At 41.1% G+C, this 19,965-nt stretch overlaps 1 protein-coding gene across 2 annotated transcripts in view; it reads right to left on the minus strand.

Moving 5' to 3' along the window:
- Nucleotides 1-19,965, minus strand: part of ephb1 (EPH receptor B1) — a 264,549-nt gene that overhangs the window by 45,893 nt on the left and 198,691 nt on the right. For both annotated transcript variants that reach the window (XM_074687825.1, XM_074687824.1), the window contains exons 6-8: nt 18,335-18,459; nt 3,308-3,470; nt 910-1,018 (exon numbers count right to left, since the gene is read on the minus strand). In XM_074687825.1, coding sequence (XP_074543926.1) covers nt 910-1,018; nt 3,308-3,470; nt 18,335-18,459 — 397 coding nt within the window. The remainder of the gene's footprint in view (nt 1-909; nt 1,019-3,307; nt 3,471-18,334; nt 18,460-19,965) is intronic.

A 19,965-nucleotide genomic window follows, 5' to 3' on the forward strand; every position in this document is an offset into this window, starting at 1 on the left:
TAGGAGTAGAAGTTGATGAAAACAGATTATTTATCATCACTATTGATGATTAAAAAATTGTGAATTGCAATATCTGCCAGAAAAATTAGATCTTTTCATTAAATCCTTCAGCCCTACATGTGAATATCCCAAAGCTTGATTTGAAGAAAATCGTGAATAGAATTGAAATCACAATATCTGCCAGAAAAATCACAATTCAATCTTTTCTTAAAATCGTTCAGCCCTAGCTCAGGTCATGTGACCACCAGGCTCCCTGTAGCTGCTCGAAGAAAAACTAACAGCCATCGTCATAGCAAATGAGGCTGTGTCCACGGATTGGCTTCATTTCACAGTTTCAGGAACAGACAGGTGTCGTTGCGGAGACTATGTCCATGTTTTATACAGTCTTTGCTCGTGAGATATTTTACAATCCCTATAAAAATTCACAAGAACGGCAGCTGTCAATCATTGTTAAACGTGATGTAAAGCCTTGTTTTTAACCTCTTATAACAAATGAAAATGAAACTTCTCATAAAAAAAGAGGGCTTGAATATGAAAGAAAGCCAAACAATATCTTCAAGTCACCACAACAATCGGATGTGAGAAACAGTGCTATGAGGTGTATTCATTTTTTAAAGTTTGACCACAGCTCATCTGAAATGACTGGACACACAGATTTTTTTGACCTATACTGCAGCCAGCCACCAGGAGGAGCAGTTTTTGTCGCCGGCTCACTTCGAAGCGAGCAAGATTACTTTCTTTCTTTTTTTTTTTACAGTCTATGGTATTTACTAGCCCTAGAAGCTTTAGTCTGTATTCACAATTGTCCACAATTTTTTATAACTTTCCTAAAATTAGAACCTGAGAAGTCACTAAGTTCATCTAGCAGCCACAAAGTTGTGACTGAAAAAGAAAAAAAAAGTTGGTTACCTGCTGCACACAATGGAAATGGCAACAAGGGAGACAATAAAGACCACTCCTGCAGCCGCTGACCCGGCAATCAGAGGAAGCTGCTCCCTCAGCTCCGACTTGAAGTCATCTGTGTAAGAAAAAGACAAAGACAGACGGACAGATAGTGTGAACGGCTTAGGTGGGGCTTAAGTAGCGTGACTGCGTTTATCTCCAGGTGTTTGTTTGAGTGTGAGTTTAGAAGGTAAAAGGAGTGATAGGGAGAGGAAGAGGCCGAGCAGACCCAGTGTACTGATGGATAAAGAAAACATATAGATCTGTCTGTTGAGCACTGCAGACTGAAATCCAGAGAGCTTAAGCAGCACTGACTGACAGGTAGTGTTTGATAAAGCTGGAGACAGACAGAGACAGGGAAGGAGAGGGGAACTTAAAGCTGATGGGGAGAAAGAAAAAGGGGCCTCTCAGCTTTTACTTTTTCCAAACCTGTCAGAGGAGCAGACATGAAAGTGCACCTTGGACTGTTGTTGAAAAGGAAGTCATACACTGCCAATCACGTGGAGCCCTAACATGTTTTATGTACATAGCTGGAGCAGGCTGGTGGTTCAGAAGACCTGCTAAAAACTCTACACAGCAGAATCCTCGGTTATCTTTTTGTGCGCCTGTCTTCCTCCGACTAAAGCACCAGCAAACACTGTAGTTAAAGCAATGCACAATTTAGCATGCTGCAGGCAAATCAGCTGCTTCTAAAACCCAATCCCCCGTGTAGAATGGGCCTATTGGATTAAAGTGATAAAGGAAGAACTAATGCATCTTTGGAGCTGTGTGCAAGAGCTGAGATATATGAGGAAACTCAATGCGACAGGAATTGCTAGGTCTTTTAACTTGCACATTTATCAAGTACATTTCGAGCAAACAGCATGAATGATGTTCCAGACTCCCAGGCTGTCCTGTTCTTTTTCTGATGCATATTAGGAGCGAGAGGTCCAGATAAATCTCCCCTTTCAGCCATATGAGGATGGTGATTTTTCCCTGACGGCCAGGAATCACACAGTTACGTGTTCCAGTGGTAAATAGGCTCCTATTACAATCAGTTAGCTCTCATGGTCTCAGCCTTTAAACGGACTTTGGCATCGGTCACCCTAATGACGGACCAATCACCCTTTTTTTCCTGTACACCTGTCAATCAAGGTTGCACTGCTTGAGTGTGTTTGTGTGCAACAAGGACACCACTTGGGAGTTGTGAGAAAATGTCCAGAGAGGAGCAAAAAGACAAGGGAGAAAAATGACAAAGAGGGGAGGTGACGTCTTCACACGACCGCAGCGCAGGTTGACAGGGCGAGAGGAGGCCGTCAGAGGTGGAGCTGTGGGTGTGATTGTCAGCGGTTCTCCTGCATCTGCTGCTAATTGCCCTGACGAATGACGTGCTGTGGCGGCGTGCCAACGGATGAGGCTCTCGATGTTGATGTTTGCATGAGCGAGTGCAGGTGTGAGCGTGTCGCCGATGTGTTGGAGAGGAAGATCATTTGTGACCGTGAGGGGGAGCGAGGGGGCCATGACTCAGTCGCTACATCTGCTCCGCACAGGTAAATAGCCGCACTGATCACCTTCATCATCATTATTATCCTTCTCGTCTTGCCCTCCCTCAAGATCATCACCATCTCCTTCATCTTTATCACCGTCATTAGCACAATGCATTATGGAAATGTCACCCTGTGTTTGACACATTATGAACTGTGGCCACAGTCGGTCCAAAAAGAACAATGAGGAGCGTTTGGCAAATCTTGTAGTTGTTGTACATGAAGTCAATGCTAAATCCATCTCGAGTGAATCATGCTGTTGTAATTTTAGCACCAGATTTCACTGCCTGGCAAGACTATGAGCAAGAACTACATGAATAAGTGATGTGCAAACACGCTTCTCTTTGCACTTACTCTGATAAACAGACTCCTGCAACCTTGCCAGAGAAGCAGGTGTTGCTTCCCCCCTCCCTTCTCCTACAATCCTACCCCTCCTTCAGTGAAAAAAATAATAATCTCATCAACTACTAATCACAGCTATGCATTCTGGGATGGTTCTCCAGCAACAGAAGGGGCCGAGGTGAAAAACCAATTAGCAAAGCGTTTTGGATCAAGCACAGTTAGTTGCACAAACAAAAGACACTTGGCGTTGTACATATTCAAAGCACCCACACACACACAAACTCAAACCTGAGCATGGAGGAAATTAATTTAGCTGTAGAAATAGAAGTGCAATCAAACATTACAGTTCCTCTCTATAATCTCCGACGAGTAATAATGCAACAACAAACACACAGAGCGACAAGAGTGGGAAAAAAAGAAGAAGGGTGTTTGTGTGAGAGACAGAAAGAGAAGGAGAGAAAGAGACGGAGAGCTGTTTCTCCTGGCACAGCCATGCTTACCATCTGTGAGGGTTTGGAAGCACATCTTGCTGCTGTATTTGCCAAAGCCGGCCACAGTCCGTGCCCGCACCTGTACCACATAGACCGTCCCCGCCCTGAGGCCCTCCACACGGGCAGTGTTAGTTTGGCTCCGCAGGATGGTGGAGTTAATCTCAGCATGGTCCTGAAAAGGAGCAGCGAACACAGGAAACAGGTTAGAGATGACGCACAGAGAAGATGGCTGCTTGAAAGTGTAAAAGCACACTGAGAAAAAAAAAATCTGGCAAAACAAGATCTAATGGATGTGGAAAGAGTTTGACAGTCGGAGGAAAAACAGGCTTCTTAAGCATTCAGGAAGTGCTGGATTTTTGGAGAGAACTAGTTTTGGGGGCGAAATCAGTTTAGACTTCATATTGCAGTCTTTTTGTAAACCAGAGATACAGAAGTGTCCTTCTGATAAAAAATATTAAAAGATGAAACAGTGGATAGAAGAGAAGATCAGAGCTCCCTACAAGCGATACGTTAAAGGCGAGAGGAAATGTATTTTATCTTTTCTAGTTTTTAATGAGACTTTGGTACATTGAACTTCAAAAACCAACAACACAGCAAACATTTTTTACATCAGAGCACATGAACAAATGCCCTTTCTGTTGCAATCGCAGTAACATACATACAGTATGGTAATTAAGGGCAATCAGTTCTCGCACTTTACAAAGAGCAATAGCTGCTTCTGAACTTTGATTAAGCTACTAAACTGTTTTATATTTCAAGATGTTAGAGCATAATATCATGTTCACACTATTCTATAAATACAGTGGATGTTATTTTCTCATACAACAAATCAGTAAAGGGAGACCTTGTTCAAGAGGGTATGCATGAATGTCTTCTTCGATTAAAGTAATGTGAGAGTTTACCCAATACACAGAAAACGACACACTCATGTGGACAGAAACAGGCCTTGTTCACTCGTTGCTGGGTATTTCAAAAACGAATCCACACACAGTGGGTGAATCTACCGAAAAGTGTAGCTTGAGGCATTTCAAACCCATATTTGGCAGTGATTTTCAGACCAAACCATCAGCCAATCAGAATGAGCCCCTGTCATTCAGCAGTGAAGTTCGAGAGTCAAAAAACTCAGTTTCCTGGTATCGACACCAGTGGCGATTGCTCTAAGACTGCAAGGGAAGCTCAGCTTCCCCTAAAATGTCCCCAAAAAAGTGGTGATATGTTCTGCTGTGTGGACATTTCATTGACAAAATATGCGCTAGAATTCCTTCATCTTTTGTTCAGAATCAGCTACCTATCACAGGTAACTGGATCAACCTCCTTCTCATTCATCCCCGCAGCGTCTCAGTGCTTTAACACACTGAGTGTCTTTAGCGGGGAAGCGTAGAGTGGGTTGTTCCACTGTGGAAACTGGACGGTCATTGGATAAACGCTGGGCTTTGTCCCGCCCATTGGACACTCAGCGTCTCTGGGGGTCTATGAGGCAGTGGGCTGGCTTGGACACTCGGCTTCTGCATGATGATTGGATGATCTGTCTGAGGCAGAATCCCTATTTGATTGACAGTGTAATGAGCCAGTCAGCGATCTTGAAGTATAACCCTCCACTTGAGCATCTTCTGTAGAGAGGAGCTTCTCCTGTTTAAGGCGGCTCAAGTCTTACACCCCCAACACAATGGTCCAAGGCCATTTAGAAAAAGAAATAGAAACAGAAATATAAATATAAATATAAATACTTTATTTATCCCCGAGGGGAAATTCAGGAAAAAGCAGTCCAGATCTGCTGGCCATTGAGAGAAGACTGGTTAAATCCCTGGAAAAAAACACCTGGTTAGTACGACAGGGTCACAGATCATTTTCTTGAAAAGGAACGAATGGTAGAATCCACGTTTTAATAAATAAACAAATTTATGATGCAGGCTGGAAAAAAATGCCACTGATCTACATAAAACCATGAAACCAGAGATTTTCAAAATCTTTACTATTGAGTTTTCAGAAAACATAGTTTTATGTGATGTAAACCAGCGGTTTCATGTGGACCACAGGCATAAATGTACAAAAATATGTAATTTTCCACATACCCAGCTCTGTGCGGACATGGCCTCAGATTTTTGACAGTATGTGATTCTTACGCACAATCCAGGAAGTAAATGTGTTATCTCAAAAATATATGTATTGATTTCTCCATCTGTTTTATTACTGTTGTCTCCAGCTTGTTTCCGGCAACCATAAACATTAAACTCTAAAACTTTAACAATGATACACATGATTGCAGCAGAATAGGTACTTTATGAAACAAACAGACAGATCTTTAATATTTTAAAAATCATTGATTTGTTGTTGCCTGTGATACACTGTATATCTATTTTTTTCTTTTTTGTCCACAACAAATCTAGTCTTAAAAAGGGTATACTGGATATCAGGACAAAACCTTTAAAAAACAAAATCCTGTGTCCTTAAGTGAGTCAGCTTTGTGACTTTGAAAACTCTGGAACCAACTCACAGTTTTTTTTTTTTTTTTTTTTTTTTTTGTGGCTTTGATCTTGCTTTGTTGTACACCCTTAAATCTTGTTTCAGACGTCTTTCTTTGTCTTTCAGCAGCATTTGTGCCGAATGCTGACGCTGCACTTTGAGTGCTTTCAGTGCTACGTGCTTTCTGTCATTAGGTGGATGTAAGCGCCGTGACTCCACCAACCGTGACACTACGTGCTTTCCCCACATTAAGACATTTGCTCTGTCTTATGCTCAATGCTTGATCAAACAATCTGTTTGGAGTTTAATGACCTTTTCGTGCAAGTGCATTTGTTTAAGTAGACTTGCATTATTTATACATGCATTTGTCCGTGCCTGTATGGGCGCCAGTATACATATATATGGATTCTTATTATGTTAATGCACTGTATGTTTCTGACCATGTGGCCTGCCCTCTGGATTCTGTATGTCTTTCTCTTTCCAGGCTCAAGTCGAGAGACTTAGTGAGGCAGTGTGCTGCAGTGTAGTTTGGGGCTTGCTGAAGGTATCTGCTGTGGGGAATCAGTAATTACTTAGGCCTGTCACCTTCCCGTAACCCAGAGTGAATATGACAGCCAGAAAATAGGCCTGCACCTACACTACACCCACCACTGCAGGCTGCTGATAGCTGGGAGCAGACATACTGTAGAGGGGGGAGGCTGAAAGTGAATTCCCTGTGTCAGTGAAACACTGTAAAGAGAGGCATGTGGTGCTTCTAAGCTGCATAAACACACTTTTGTTAAATGCTGGACCACATGTTATCATACATGTTACACTGCTCTGAGAAAATGTGAAATCTTAATCTGGGTTGACAAGAGTGCGGAGTGGAAAGAGTGGAAAAGCAAGGAGGAAGAACAGGGAGGGAGGAGAAAGAGGGGGTGAAGACGATGTCAGGAAGCGATAAGAAACTGGAGGCAGAAGCAACCCACATCGAAATCATTATCCAATCTGATTGGTGTAATTGAATCATTCCGGTTTGCTCCGTCATTGAGCAGACGAGGTAAACACAGCTATGAAATCTAGCCCCCCCATCCCCTCCCATAATGATGTGTGCAATCACATTAGCTCTTATTGGACACTCTGGGCTTGATGAAGACAAATGTTTGGGCTTGGGGATGGGAGAGCATCGCACCAACAGGCTTTCATTCGATCTCTGAGAGGAAAAGCAAAAGGATGTTTATAAATGGGATGCTGGATGTAACTGGTTTAGAGAGTTTAATCATTGCTCAGACCTTTTTGAGTCCATTAGATCACACAATCTGTCAAGTCTCCACTTCTCTGTTTACTTTTATTTTAAAATTCTGAAACTTGAAGTGGCAGCTTGTGCATTACAAGGAGCTGCAAAAGCCACGAAGCCCCATGAGAGAGACCAGGGCCCAAGTCACCTATTCATCTGGTATAAGACATGCTTGGGTGCACATGGAGCACTTGCCTGCTCGAGCTTTGAGTCCTCGTGAATTTATCAGGACCACACCCCCATCTGTTTAGTTCGAGTGGAGGACAGGTGAACAGACAGATGGAAAATAGCCAGCAGGGGGGGGCATCCCTTGAGGGAGCACCAGGCAAGGAATGGCCCTTTCATGCTGCCAGTCAAATGGGGATTATGTGACTCACACACATACACAGCAAAACCACATCTGCCACTTAAAACTGATCTGGCATTTGGCACTGCAGCAGGTGAGGGAATAGCCAATAAAAGGCCATGCCAGGAGGGACTTCCAGCCATGAGAGGTCCCGTCCTGTTGCCAGTCAAATAGGGATTAGAGAGACACACCCTAACTTGCTAAATAAAGATGGAGTTGCAGGTGGGAAGGCAGATGGCAGAGCAGCCAATCAGAATCACTGCCAGGGGTGACAGACAGGAAGCGCTGGAGGGAGTCTGGTCAATCATAATTTGACAGGGCTGACTGTGTTAACTGGATTAGCTCTGAATCTGAACCTATTGCAGTCCTATGATTGGGTTGCAGAAATCCAGTTTTTCTTTTTACCTGTGAAATTTTTAATCACTTTTTATAATGCAGTTTCCTACCAGTTGCTATTTCACTACCAAAGCTAACATTTTAATGTGTTATTCCAAAGCAGAAACCTCTGGTCTAAGAATATGAGATGATGCCGAAGTGCTAAAATTTGCTGATTCTCAAGTGTCCACTTAAGGCTGGCTCCGGAAGTACGGGAAGTCACATACACACAAGTCACACCAAGCTAGAAAAGCTGTTTTCACCTTAGAAATTAAGCGGGTCACACTGTACTGAGGGTGATGTTTTTTCTAACTCAGTAGTTTAGAGGATATTGGGCGCCAGCTAGCCCAATAAGAGGCGCAGCTCAGCTCCCATGCCTGACGGGTGCCCTATAGCTGTACGCCCCTGTTACTCCCACTATGGCCATGGCAGCTGATTTGCTTCAAAAGTCTGTTTCAGAAACAGAAATTTGATGTCAGAGAAACTGAGTACATTAATTACACAGTCTGTGGTAAGTGGCAATAAAACATTTTGGTGAAATATTTTGAGATACTTTTTTTGAGATGTCAATGTTTTTAAGTGACACATTTCCTGGTTTTAAAGAAAATCTAAACTCCAACAGGAGACTTGAGATACTATGACAGAAAATCACAGCTGTTTACAGAAAGGAAACCTAAATTATGTAGAATCAGGTGATTTGCTGAGTGTGACTAACACTGGCTGAGCTAGCATCACCAGCCCTCACTCCTCCTTAAAAGTTAACATCCCCATAGCTCTTCCGGATACACATTGCTCCAGTTAGTGGTTATATTACATTTTTTCCCAGAACAGGCTGCATACATGTTGATGCCCTTTAATACATGTTGTGCTGTGTTACAAAATGCCATCTGTGATTCCATGATCCAATACAGGCTTGGTGTATAAAGACACAAATGACACAATGATGAACCAGAAGGTTCAAACTTCTGACTAATTTTGGTAAGTCCCTAGTGAGAGTGAGGACTTGATATTTTCAAGTCAACTAAAAGCGCAGATATCTGACTTTTATCTACCCAGAGAGATTCTGCATTTTTGACCTGCCATCACCAGTGTATTGCTTTGCAAAAATGATCTATGGGTGTGGCCTTCATAAAAAAAAGAATCACCCAAGCATGGGGCAAAATTGAGCTTTAAAAAAAACATGAAGTGCTAAAAATTGCAGTTCTTCCAGTTTCGCTTGAGGCTAGGGCTAGGTATTGTACCAAATCCAGTCTGTAGTTCAGTACTGAGTTCCATATCACATAAAGTAAAATGGAACCATGTTTTGATACCTAAACGCATCCTTATGTCTGTGAGGGGGTGGAGGAGTAGGTGAGTTTTCATGCTGGACATAAACACATAATTGCAAGTTTATAGCAGGAGAAATAAATATGTTAAATTGAAAAACTTTGAGGTTTTTTTTATAAAACAAATTAATATTTATTACCACATTAAAACACTCAAAAGTACTGAAAATTGTTACCATTGAGCACCGATACCGATTGCCAGGTACTGGGCATTGGTACCATATTGTTTTAAATGTGAAAGGTACCCATTCCTTTTTGAGGCTGGCTGAAGAAAGCCTAGAAAATGCATTCATATCAAGGCAAAAAAACAAACAAACAGACTTTTACAGCATAAAAAATAACACATTTGCAACCTGGTTCAAAAAAAGGCTAGGGTCTGATTTGCTAATGTCACCACTGGCACACACCCTTCTGGGAATTACTTTTTTAACTAACTCAACATTTTCTCAGGTATTCAGATTGCAAGTTTGTCCAATCAGATATCAATCACGACTTTCACCCTATAGCTGTTAGTGTGGAGGCTCAAAACCTGCCTCATTTCAAATATGGCCCCCACCATTGATTGACTTCATCACTCTGTATGAGGAACAGACGGCAGATGGGTGACGTCACACAGACTACCTTCATATATCACACAATCTACCCACCGAGGAAAAGTCTGTCAAATATGATTTAGGCTGTGACAAACTGTGTGGGTCACTTTGTTTTTGACCTGATATTTGCACTTGTGTGTGTGTGTGTGTGTGTGTGTGTGTGTGTGTGTGTGTGTGTGTGTGTGTGTGTGTGTGTGTGTGTGTGTGTGTGTGTGTGTGTGTGCGTGTGTGCATGTGTGCATGTACCAACTGTTTGTGTGCCTTTGCTTTAAAAAAAAAAAAAAAGTCAATCTCCTAAATGGACAGCATGGCTTCCTGGCATCACCAAAGCCACGTGGCAGAATACCATGTGTCATCGTAACAGGCTCACACTCATGCACACATGTTAATATTCACACACACACACACACACAGACACATACTCAAAGACAAAGGAAAAGTCAGGCTATAAGGTGGAATATTTGAGTATTGTTTTTGTTAAGTGCAAATAAAAGGGAAAAAACTCTTTCATTAATGTTATGATAAAATGTATTGCCTGAGGCGAAAAGGGAAAAAGAGGGCCAAGTTTGGCTTAATTACAAAATGCAAATAATTACCATTACCTCATGAATTTTAATCTTATAAAAAGTGGTAATTATTTCATATGGAAATAAAATGGTGATACAATCTAATATTAAAGAGCATTAAAGCTTCTTAATCATTCTTGGGAATAAAGAAGCTAAAGTAATGTAGATTACTGATTACATCTCCTTACAAAAAATAAGGAGGAAAACGGATTTCCTTCTAATTGTAATTCAGCAAAGCCCCTCGCTAAACACAAGTGAGCCTTGTAAGCGAGAGGTGAGAAGAATCATCTTATCTGAAGTGAATTTGAAGGGAATTGTGTTTGCTTCAGTGCCTTTCATTTGTTTGTCTTGAGATGACTCTTTGTATGCATTCCCCTCACCTGGAGACTAACAAGGAGGTCTGAGTGAGCAGGGAGGGAGGCTCACAATAAAGGCAGGGAGATGAAGAAAAGGAGAAGAAGAGGAGGAGAGTCTGAGGGAGGAAATGTGAATACCCACGCTGGGGGACTGAGGGAGAGCTGAAAAGTCCTGCTTTCCATTGGTTCCATTAAAAATCTAAACTTGTCTGAAGAACATCTGTGTGCCTCAACAAAACTGTTGTTGAGGGCTAGTGGCAGGGAGAAGAAAGGAATAATAAATACTTCCTCCTGGCTTCTCATCTGAGGAATCTCTAATTGTATGTAAAGTACTACAGGGACTTCAGACAGCCAAAACGCAGACGCTGTCCCGGTCAGTGTGCTGCACATCCTGGTGACATTCTGTAAACTTGTGTTTTCTCTTGAATTTCTCGCTCTGCAGTGTGGCAGTGCTGCTGTCACGCTGAATGGATACACCTGAACTACTGATGACACCCACACACAAACACCGATTCAAACTCGCTCTCACACACACTCTCGTACACACACCCTCTGTGTGACACCAACACACATAGAGCCATCAGTAACCAGAGCCGGTGGCTGCTCTGCTCCAGCCTTAATGGAAGGCCTGACCTCCACTATGCTGAGTTATTTCCACCCGCCCCAAAATTTTCAGGCAACCAGAGGAAAAAGGGTCTGAGGAACATTGAGAGACAGGGAGCATGAGATTCTACTTTTTCACTGCACAACTTTAATTCATTTCATCTGGCTTCCCAATTTGCAAGGTCCCGGGACAAGTCTGCCTGTAATGAGAAGGTGGGCTGCAGGAGGGAGGGTTGCCTGCTGAGGGAACAGCCATCAGCACTCACTGCTGCCTTTCAGTAAAAAAGTTAAAATGCACTCTTTTTGACTCACTACCATCCTCTCATCATGCTGCTAAGATGTGACTCAACCCCTCTCAGTAGATGAAAAACAGGCTCTATTTATGTCACTAAGGGAAGAACCATGACATCTTCTAGAGGATACCTTCTTGGGCAGTACAATACAGCCTAAAACCAATATTTCAATATTTTTAAGCAAAATTGCAATACACAATATAAATCTTGATATTCTGATTTCTGCCCTTGAAAATATAGTGGTTTAAATTGAACCATTCGATCCCTAAAACGACACCAGTATGATGATTCAAGCAGACCCTTTGATTGGATTTTTCAAAATTTGCATTTGCAAATCCCAAACCTATGACCGACAAGATATGCATGCAACTTTTTTCCCTCCTCCCCTAGGACAAAAAAAACGCCTGCACGGGACAGTTTTCTGGGTGGGGGGGGTGGGGGGAGTGTGCTGCTTGCTGTGACAGCAGCACCATCAGAAAGTAAAGGAAGTGAAATGACATCTTCATACCCAGCCGTCAAAGTGTCTCAAGATGTCTCAATAACCCAAATCAATACGTCTCAAGACATATGTGTACATCAAGACGTCTTAGGAAATCTTAAGACAGAAATTTGAAGATGCCACTCGTGTCTTAAGACATGACATGGGATGCACCCAGACAGATTTTTGTGTCTTGAAGACTTAAAGTGTCTTAAAGACATCTTAAGACATGTTTCATTTGTCTTAAGACATTCACATCTTAAGCTGTGAGACATGGTATAAAGGTTTCAAAGACACGGTCAAGTTGTTTTGTTTTAACTGGAGTACAACAGTGATAATACAATACTGGTCAATTGAAATTTCACTGTAAAATTGCATTTTGTCTTATTAGTGTGTTAAATGATAATTACTTATTTTTTCAATCTTTAAGTTGCATTTTATTTTATTGCCTTGAGAGCCCTGCACAATGGGATTGATAAAGTAAAAACAAACAATAACTGAATGAACAAGTTAAAAATGTAAAATATTGCTTTAGATGAAGAAGGATATGATAATGAAGTGTGATTTCTTTTTATTATATAACCTTTTTTTTTTCAACAGAAGGTGAACATCGCGTGACATTTTTGGACTCAATGGTCGTAATATAGTAATTTCATACACCTCACGTGCAACAACAAACAAGGATCCAGAAGGTTTTAACTCTTGGTACTACTTTCTCTGAACTTTTCAAACAATTGAATGATAAGGAAATTCAACGACTGGTAAAGGCCATTGTAACCCAAAGAGTTGTACACTCCCTGGCCACTTTATTTTGTACACCTTGCCAATACCGGGTTGGACCCCCTTTTGCCTTCAGAACTGCCTTAATCCTTGGTGGCATAGATTCAACAAGGTACTGGAAACATTCCTCAGAGAGTTTGGTCCATATTGACATGATAGCATCACACGGTTGCTGCAGATTTGTCGGCTGAACATCCATGATGAGAATCTCCCATTCCACCACATCCCAAAGGTGCTCTATTGGATTGAGATCTGGGGACTGTGGAGGACATTTGAGTACAGGGAACTCATTGTCATGTTGAAGAAACCAGTCTGAGATGATTCCAGCTTTATGACATGGAGCGTTACCCTGCTGGAAGTAGCCATCAGAAGATGGGTACACTGTGCTCATAAAGGGATGGACATGGTCAGCAACAATACTCAGGTAGGCTGTGGCTTTAAACCATGCTCAGTTGGTACTAAGGGGCCCAAAGTGAGCCAAGAAAATATCCCCCACACCATTACACCACCAGCAGCAGCCTGAACCGTTGATACAAGGCAGGATGGATCCATGCTTTCATGTTGTTGACGCCAAATTCTGACCCTACCATCTGAATGTGGAGCAGAAATCCAGACTCATCAGACCAGGCAACGTTTTTCCAATCTTCTATTGTCCAGTTTTGGTGTTGCTGTGTGAATTGTAGCCTCAGTTTCCTGTTCTTAGCTGACAGGAGGGTCACCTGGTGTGGTCTTCTGCTGCTGTAGCCCATCTGCCTCAAGGTTGGACGTGTTGTGTGTTCAGAGATGATCTTCTGCAGACCTCGGTTGTAACCAGTGGTTATTTGAGATACTGTTGCCTTTCTATCAGCTCCAACCAGTCTGTCCATTCTCCTCTGACCTCTGGCATCAACAAGGCATTTTGTCCCACAGAACTCTATTTTCTCTTTTTGGGACCATTCTCTGTAAACCCTAGAGATGGTTGTGGGTTAAAATCCCAGTAGATCAGCAGTTTCTGAAATACTCAGACCAGCCCGTCTGGCACCAACAACCATGACACGTTCAAAGTCTCTTAAATCACCTTTCTTCCCCATTCTGATGCTTTGTTTTAACTGCAGCAGATCGTCTTGACCATGTCTACATGCCTAAATGCATTGAGTAGCTGCCATGTGATTGGCTAGTTAGAAATTTGTGTTAACAAGCAGTTGGACAGGTGTGCCTAATTAAGAGGCCAATGAGTGTATATCGTGGTACTAAACCTGCTTATATTCCAATGCTACATTGCTGGTGTACACAATTTCTTTTACATAAGTTGAAAATGTGAGATAGCCACATTCCATTCACCAACAACCAGAGTCCAAACTTGTACAACTGCAAATCCTCAAAACACTTCAGCCAACAACTTGCTCCTCCATTTTTAGTGAGTTGTGTATACCATTGCTGCCATTTGCTGTGCTTACTTCTTCCTTCCTGAATGGCCCTTGTTTTGATTCAGGCGACAGTCTCCAAAGTGCATGCTTAAAATAAAGTGTAATGCGGAGTAGTGAAATAACATTAGGCTAGGGCACCTGGCTGGAATTGAAAATCCTGTAATGCACTCTGGTCAAATAAACTTCTCTGACAGCAGTAACCCAAAAGGATTCATATTTCTACATATGAGCTCATCCAACAGTCAAAAGTGCAGTGCATTAGTTTGCATTAAGACTGCAGTGTCTTACAGAAATGTATCAGTGAAATATATTTGTGCCATTTCAGGATAAGGTGTCCAGCTTAACTTATTGGATTGGAGTGAGCATCCAAATTATATGTCAACAGTTCAAAACCCCTGAAGGGATCTTTGTCCAAATGCAACCCACACTCTGTGTCCATATTTATTATTTGACTCTTGCACTGTGATATGTCAAATCAAGTCAAGCATGGTACCAGAAATACTGAAATAATCTTTTTGGGAAACCAAAAAGACAGCTGCGTCATGAAAAAGTGTCACTGTGTATTCACAGCTTAAACTACAACGTTAAAAAGAAGTTGCAGAGAAAAAAGTGAGATATCTTTTTATTCACACCTTCAGGTAATACCCTGCTGCTGCAGAGGTTGCTTTTGGAAATGGGAGTGGGGCACTTCCTGTGAGATGAAGTGCACAGGGACAGTGCTCTGCTGCGTTAAGGACTAGCCGGCTGTGCCAGGCACGCTGAGACAATCAACTCTACAACCATAACAGCGTGACTACCCTCAGATTAATGCAGGCAGCGCTGAGATGCATAAAAAGGAAGGTGAGTATAGCAAGGCCATTCTTAAATGAAAAGTCTCATTTTTTATGATTGTATTATCCAGCCTATAAGGTACCAATGGTGCTGGGAGTGTGCAGGGGAGTGTGTGATCGACGTAGTGAGAGACATCTTGTGGTAATGGCCTTTTATGACTGAGAGGCCATTACCACATTACCACAATTTTTCAACTCTTAAGATCTTAAGCTGTAAGGTCCAATACAGGAAGAAAACAGATCCCAGAAGAAAGCATTTTGTTTTAGTATTTGCTCAAAATCTGCCCTAATTCATCTCATAGACCATGGAAAAACATGACTGGTGACTCTCTGACCTCAGCCATTGGTTTCTGGTTAAAATAATCAAACACAATTGGTTTTAAGGGAACTCCCTTCCATACAGTGTGAGCTTATTTAGTAATTTTGTCTCATGCTCAGTAAAAAAAATGTATTTTTTGACTTAATTTAAGCCACATTCACCTGACCAGTTCAGAAAATGTCTTATTTCAAGTTATTTAAAGTCAAAAATGAGGTCTGGATTGCTTGTAACAAGTTTTTTTAAAAAATCTGCCAATGTAACAAGAGAAAAGTTACTTGCACTAAGACATTATTCTAGTTTCAAGCATTTTTTTTTTTTTTTACCATTTTTTTCTTTTTCCATTGGCAGTTTTTTTTTACTTGTAAGAAGCAAATCAGACTTAGGGTGCACCAATCACAATTTTCAATCACGGATCACCATCCTTTAAAAAGCCTGACCTGCCAATACCAATAGATTTTTACTTTTTTTTTTTTAATAACTGACAGCATATACCTTCAAATTTCCATTTTAGTTTTATTGAAAATCATTGATCAATACCTTTGAATCAATAAAATTGTATGTTTTAACTTAAACAACCAATAAAGTGTCCTGAATTTTAGGTCTCAGACCAAAAAGAAACAATGGCTGGCTGCCGGACCTTCCTGGAGGTATAGAAGATCAGTTTCATTTGTAAGGATGGGCTGATCACCGATCACTGAGCCCCCAAAATTGATGAGACATGTAATGTCATGTAATGAGACATTTTCTACTTAAAATAAAACAAAAACATTTGATAAGATTTCTGTTTTTTTGCAGTGCAGGGGTTTCTTCTTGATTTTCTGTCCATAAAACAGCTTAGAAATACATTCGCACAAAACTAAGTTTCACCAACAAATAAAAATGAAAGCAAACTTGTTTTTTCTTTAAGTTCATGATTATGAATCCTATCATGTTGATGTTTGTTGTGGTTTGGTATGTTTCAATAACAATTTGGTCACCTACTACAACTTGTTATGACTCCTGAGGTGTTGAGTACTTCTTGCTAACTGCTGCAAGGGCTTTTCTAGGGATTCACAGATATGAAATTTTTTGCCAATACTGATATCCAACTTATACTGTTGTTATGGCCAATTAACTATATTTACTGATATCAATATTGGTTAAAGAAAAAAAAATCTGGGATGATGTGTCGAGGAAGTTCAGGAAAAAAAGAGAGGCACAGTCTTAAGTAAAGACGACCATGGGCGTGATCAAAAAAGTATGTTTTGTCTGTTTTTTGGATCCAAACCAGGAAGAGAGACATGAAAGAAGAGGTTCCACTCTTCTAAGGTAGTTTTGGTGTTTATAAAGTTATAGAAAACAATATTATTTGGATCTTGAAAGATTGTTCAATATGCTATGAAATGCAGACAGCTAACAAGTAAATATCGGCCAATACTGATTTGTTAAAAAAAATGACCAACATCGGCCACCGATATTTATACGAATATATTGTGCATCCCTAGTCTTGTCCCTAAGTTTTAACCTTGTTCTACACATATGCCTACTATCTGGACACTGAAAAAAATAAAAAAAAAAAAAAAAATTTGTGCAGGATATCACACTCATAGCTTATGCTTGGGTGGATTTAATCTCTTTCTTTTGCCATAATTGCCATTTTTTGTTACAGTGTGAAGCTTATTTGTAATCAAAAACAAAAGGATTATCTCGTAACTTTCTAGAGAATCTGCAAAAAAGCCTTTTCAGATTAGTAACAAACAGTGGTCCAAAAAAGTTTATTTGGTCTGAAGCTGTGTGTCATAAGACAGTTCTTCTAACTAGCCCAGAGTGTCATGGAAACGTCACTCTTACTCACTCCATGTGTCTTGTTGACTGTATAAAAGTACATTAAATAAAAGATGAACAGATGTAGGCAATGCAGAGTGCAACCTCTTTGTCACCTGAATCATCTCCGCGCAATTAGCAATCTTGTTCTCCTTAATTCATTAATTTGCGATTACGCCGTGCTCATCTATTTGTGTGAGGACACGCTACATAAACATCAAAAGGATTAGGTTTCAATGATATTCATGAGCTAATGGGAGGCTGCATAAGTGTTATTTACACGACGCTAAGCTGTCTGGCAGATAAGGCTTCTCAGGGCAATGGCAATCAGATTCAGTTTTATGACCTGTGCGATGCCAGAGGGGGAAACAGAGAGCAAAGCAGCCATTATCGGATAACTGAGTTTCCAATTGCAAACATCATTTAAAAACATGATTGTTGTGCCTCTGATAGAAAATGCTAAATGTGACAAACACCATTCGAAAGGTGGAGTTGTGACTATTGATCCGCCAACCTCAGCCAAAATGAGTTTGTGTAAAATAAATAACTCAACAGAAAAAGAAAAAAACATTTATAAAACTCTATTGATTTTTATCTTTTATTTGGAAAGTAGAACATGGGGTTTGGTGCACCAAGTCACAGGAAAGTCTCAGCTTAAGATGACAAAAGCTTGGGGGGAAAAAAAACACGCATGACCAACCTTGCTACAGCAATCGATCCGCTTTAGGAGGACAAACAAGGGACCAAACAAAAAGCTAGAGTCTCCGATCTCTGGGTATCATTATGTTGGAGGCCTTGGGAGAAGCCTACAGGTCAATACTGGAGCAGCATAGGCACTGTGGGGTAGGGACGGAGACTTAATAAAGCAGACGTTTTGTGTGTGAGCAGACGGGTCGATGTGATCCACCCCCACCCCTCCCTCCCCAGATGCAATGCATTTTCACAGCGGGACAGGTTGCTGCACTGTGCAGAGTGGGCCTGGAGCAGAGGTCAACCTATTCACTTCATCAGCAGCAGAAACCAAAGAACAGTGGGAGAGGGGGAGTGAGCACAGTGAAAGAACATATTATCAACCCGGGGGATTCTGTTCACAGATAACCAGGGGCGAGCGCCGATATTTTAGGGCCTGTGCCTTCGTTTGCAGAGTAGAGATGGCACTTTATATCCCCATGAGCCATCACCACTGCAGATAGATTTTAACACGTGCACTGACACTTTTCTTACCTTCTCGTAGTAGCGCAGCTCGTAGTCCAGGATGATGCCGTTTGGCTGCTCCGGCTGTGGCCATGAAAGTGTAAAGCTGTTCATAGTAGAGCTGATCTGGTGCATGATGGGAACTATGGAGGGGGCTGTGGGGCAGAGAAAGAGTAACAGAGAGTCAGAGCTTATAACACATTACTGATCTAATGCTATAAGAGGATACTGAGGCTCCATTTGACCAGAGGAAGCTTAATTGTGATGGGAGTCTCTTTTGCGATTACTGTCTACCTAATAAAGGGAGGTGAACACACTTGTCCAGGAAGTCCCTACAGATCATCTAATATTCTCTCAGTCACTAGGAGAAAGTGTGTATAATATGAGCAACACAGCCCACCCGTCAATGAATTGAACCCAGCTTCTGTGAGGAGTTCTAAGCTGGTTATGAAACACACTGGTGCCTCTTTATGGGCTGCAAAACAAACAAGACCATCAGTATAAAGATTGACTTTTTCGACAGTTAATTTTTAACGGCTGAAGCTGCTGCTGCAGGGTAAGTAATTAACAGCCTTTCCCTCCATTTTTCATGGTAAAGACTTTCAATAAGCGATACATTTGACTGTTGAAGGAAAGCAAGGGTGAAATCTTTATGAAAGAAGAAAGAGAAGAAAAACACAATTTTTACACAAAGAGAATCAGCAAAGAAATAAAAGATGCTGCTGTGGGGTGCAGTTGAAGAAGAGTTTTCAGCATACTGCGTATACAGACTGTTTTGTCCACAGAGGGCACCAAATCAACACAAACCAAAAGTTCCTAACAGACACTTTGAACATCACCACGCACGCAGAGCTGCAGCCTTTTGTTCTCATACCGATGTTTTCCTTGAGATTTGAAGCAGATCAGCCTCTGCATAGATAGTCTAAAAAAAACAAGACTGCTGATATTTCTTGTTGTTTATTTTTTAAGAAGGTACACAAAAGCAGTGCAGATCATCAAATAAACAGTATTTTTATGGCATAAATAGCGGTCAGATAATTGTACTATGGTGTTGTCAAGGTTTAAGAACCACAAGCTGAGTAAGCCTACATTTGTAGAAGTTTCATCAGAGACGCCCTCTTAAAGTGATTTTAACATTCAAGCAGAGTTAGTGCTTATTTTGGTTTGTTTTATAAAACTTTGGAATTTATAATCCCATTTTGCGCCCCTGGTAACAACTGTTGCCGAAGTATATCACTGTCACTCTTTGTATTCGCAATGTCTCAGCGTTCAACTTTTTCCACTTACAAGCTAGTAGACAATTTAAACAAAGATTGTTTCTTTTAAAAAAAAAGTTTCCAAGTGGTTCCTTTCCTATGACATCATCTGCTTCCTGCTCCTTCCAGTGGAAAACATGGTGGAAGCAAATCGTTCTGCAAAAATCCAATTTTCATAAATTTCTTATGATCTTCCCCTCAAACATATGCATAGTTATTTAATCATTCAAGTCTCCAGAGTAACTCTAGACCAAAAAATTGTACCTGGAATATATATTTTTTATCATGGGCTTATTCCTGTAAGTGGCAACAAATGTTGCAGGTGAGCACATAGCTAGTCGCTAACTACAGGAAAACACTTCCTGCCGGATTGCTCATAAATTACTTGTAAGGTGTAATTTTCCT

This window comes from Halichoeres trimaculatus, unplaced genomic scaffold, assembly GCF_033239565.1.
Source record: "Halichoeres trimaculatus isolate MK-OKI-2021-1 unplaced genomic scaffold, fHalTri1.1 fHalTri1_scaffold_15, whole genome shotgun sequence".
Lineage (NCBI taxonomy): Eukaryota > Metazoa > Chordata > Actinopteri > Labriformes > Labridae > Halichoeres > Halichoeres trimaculatus.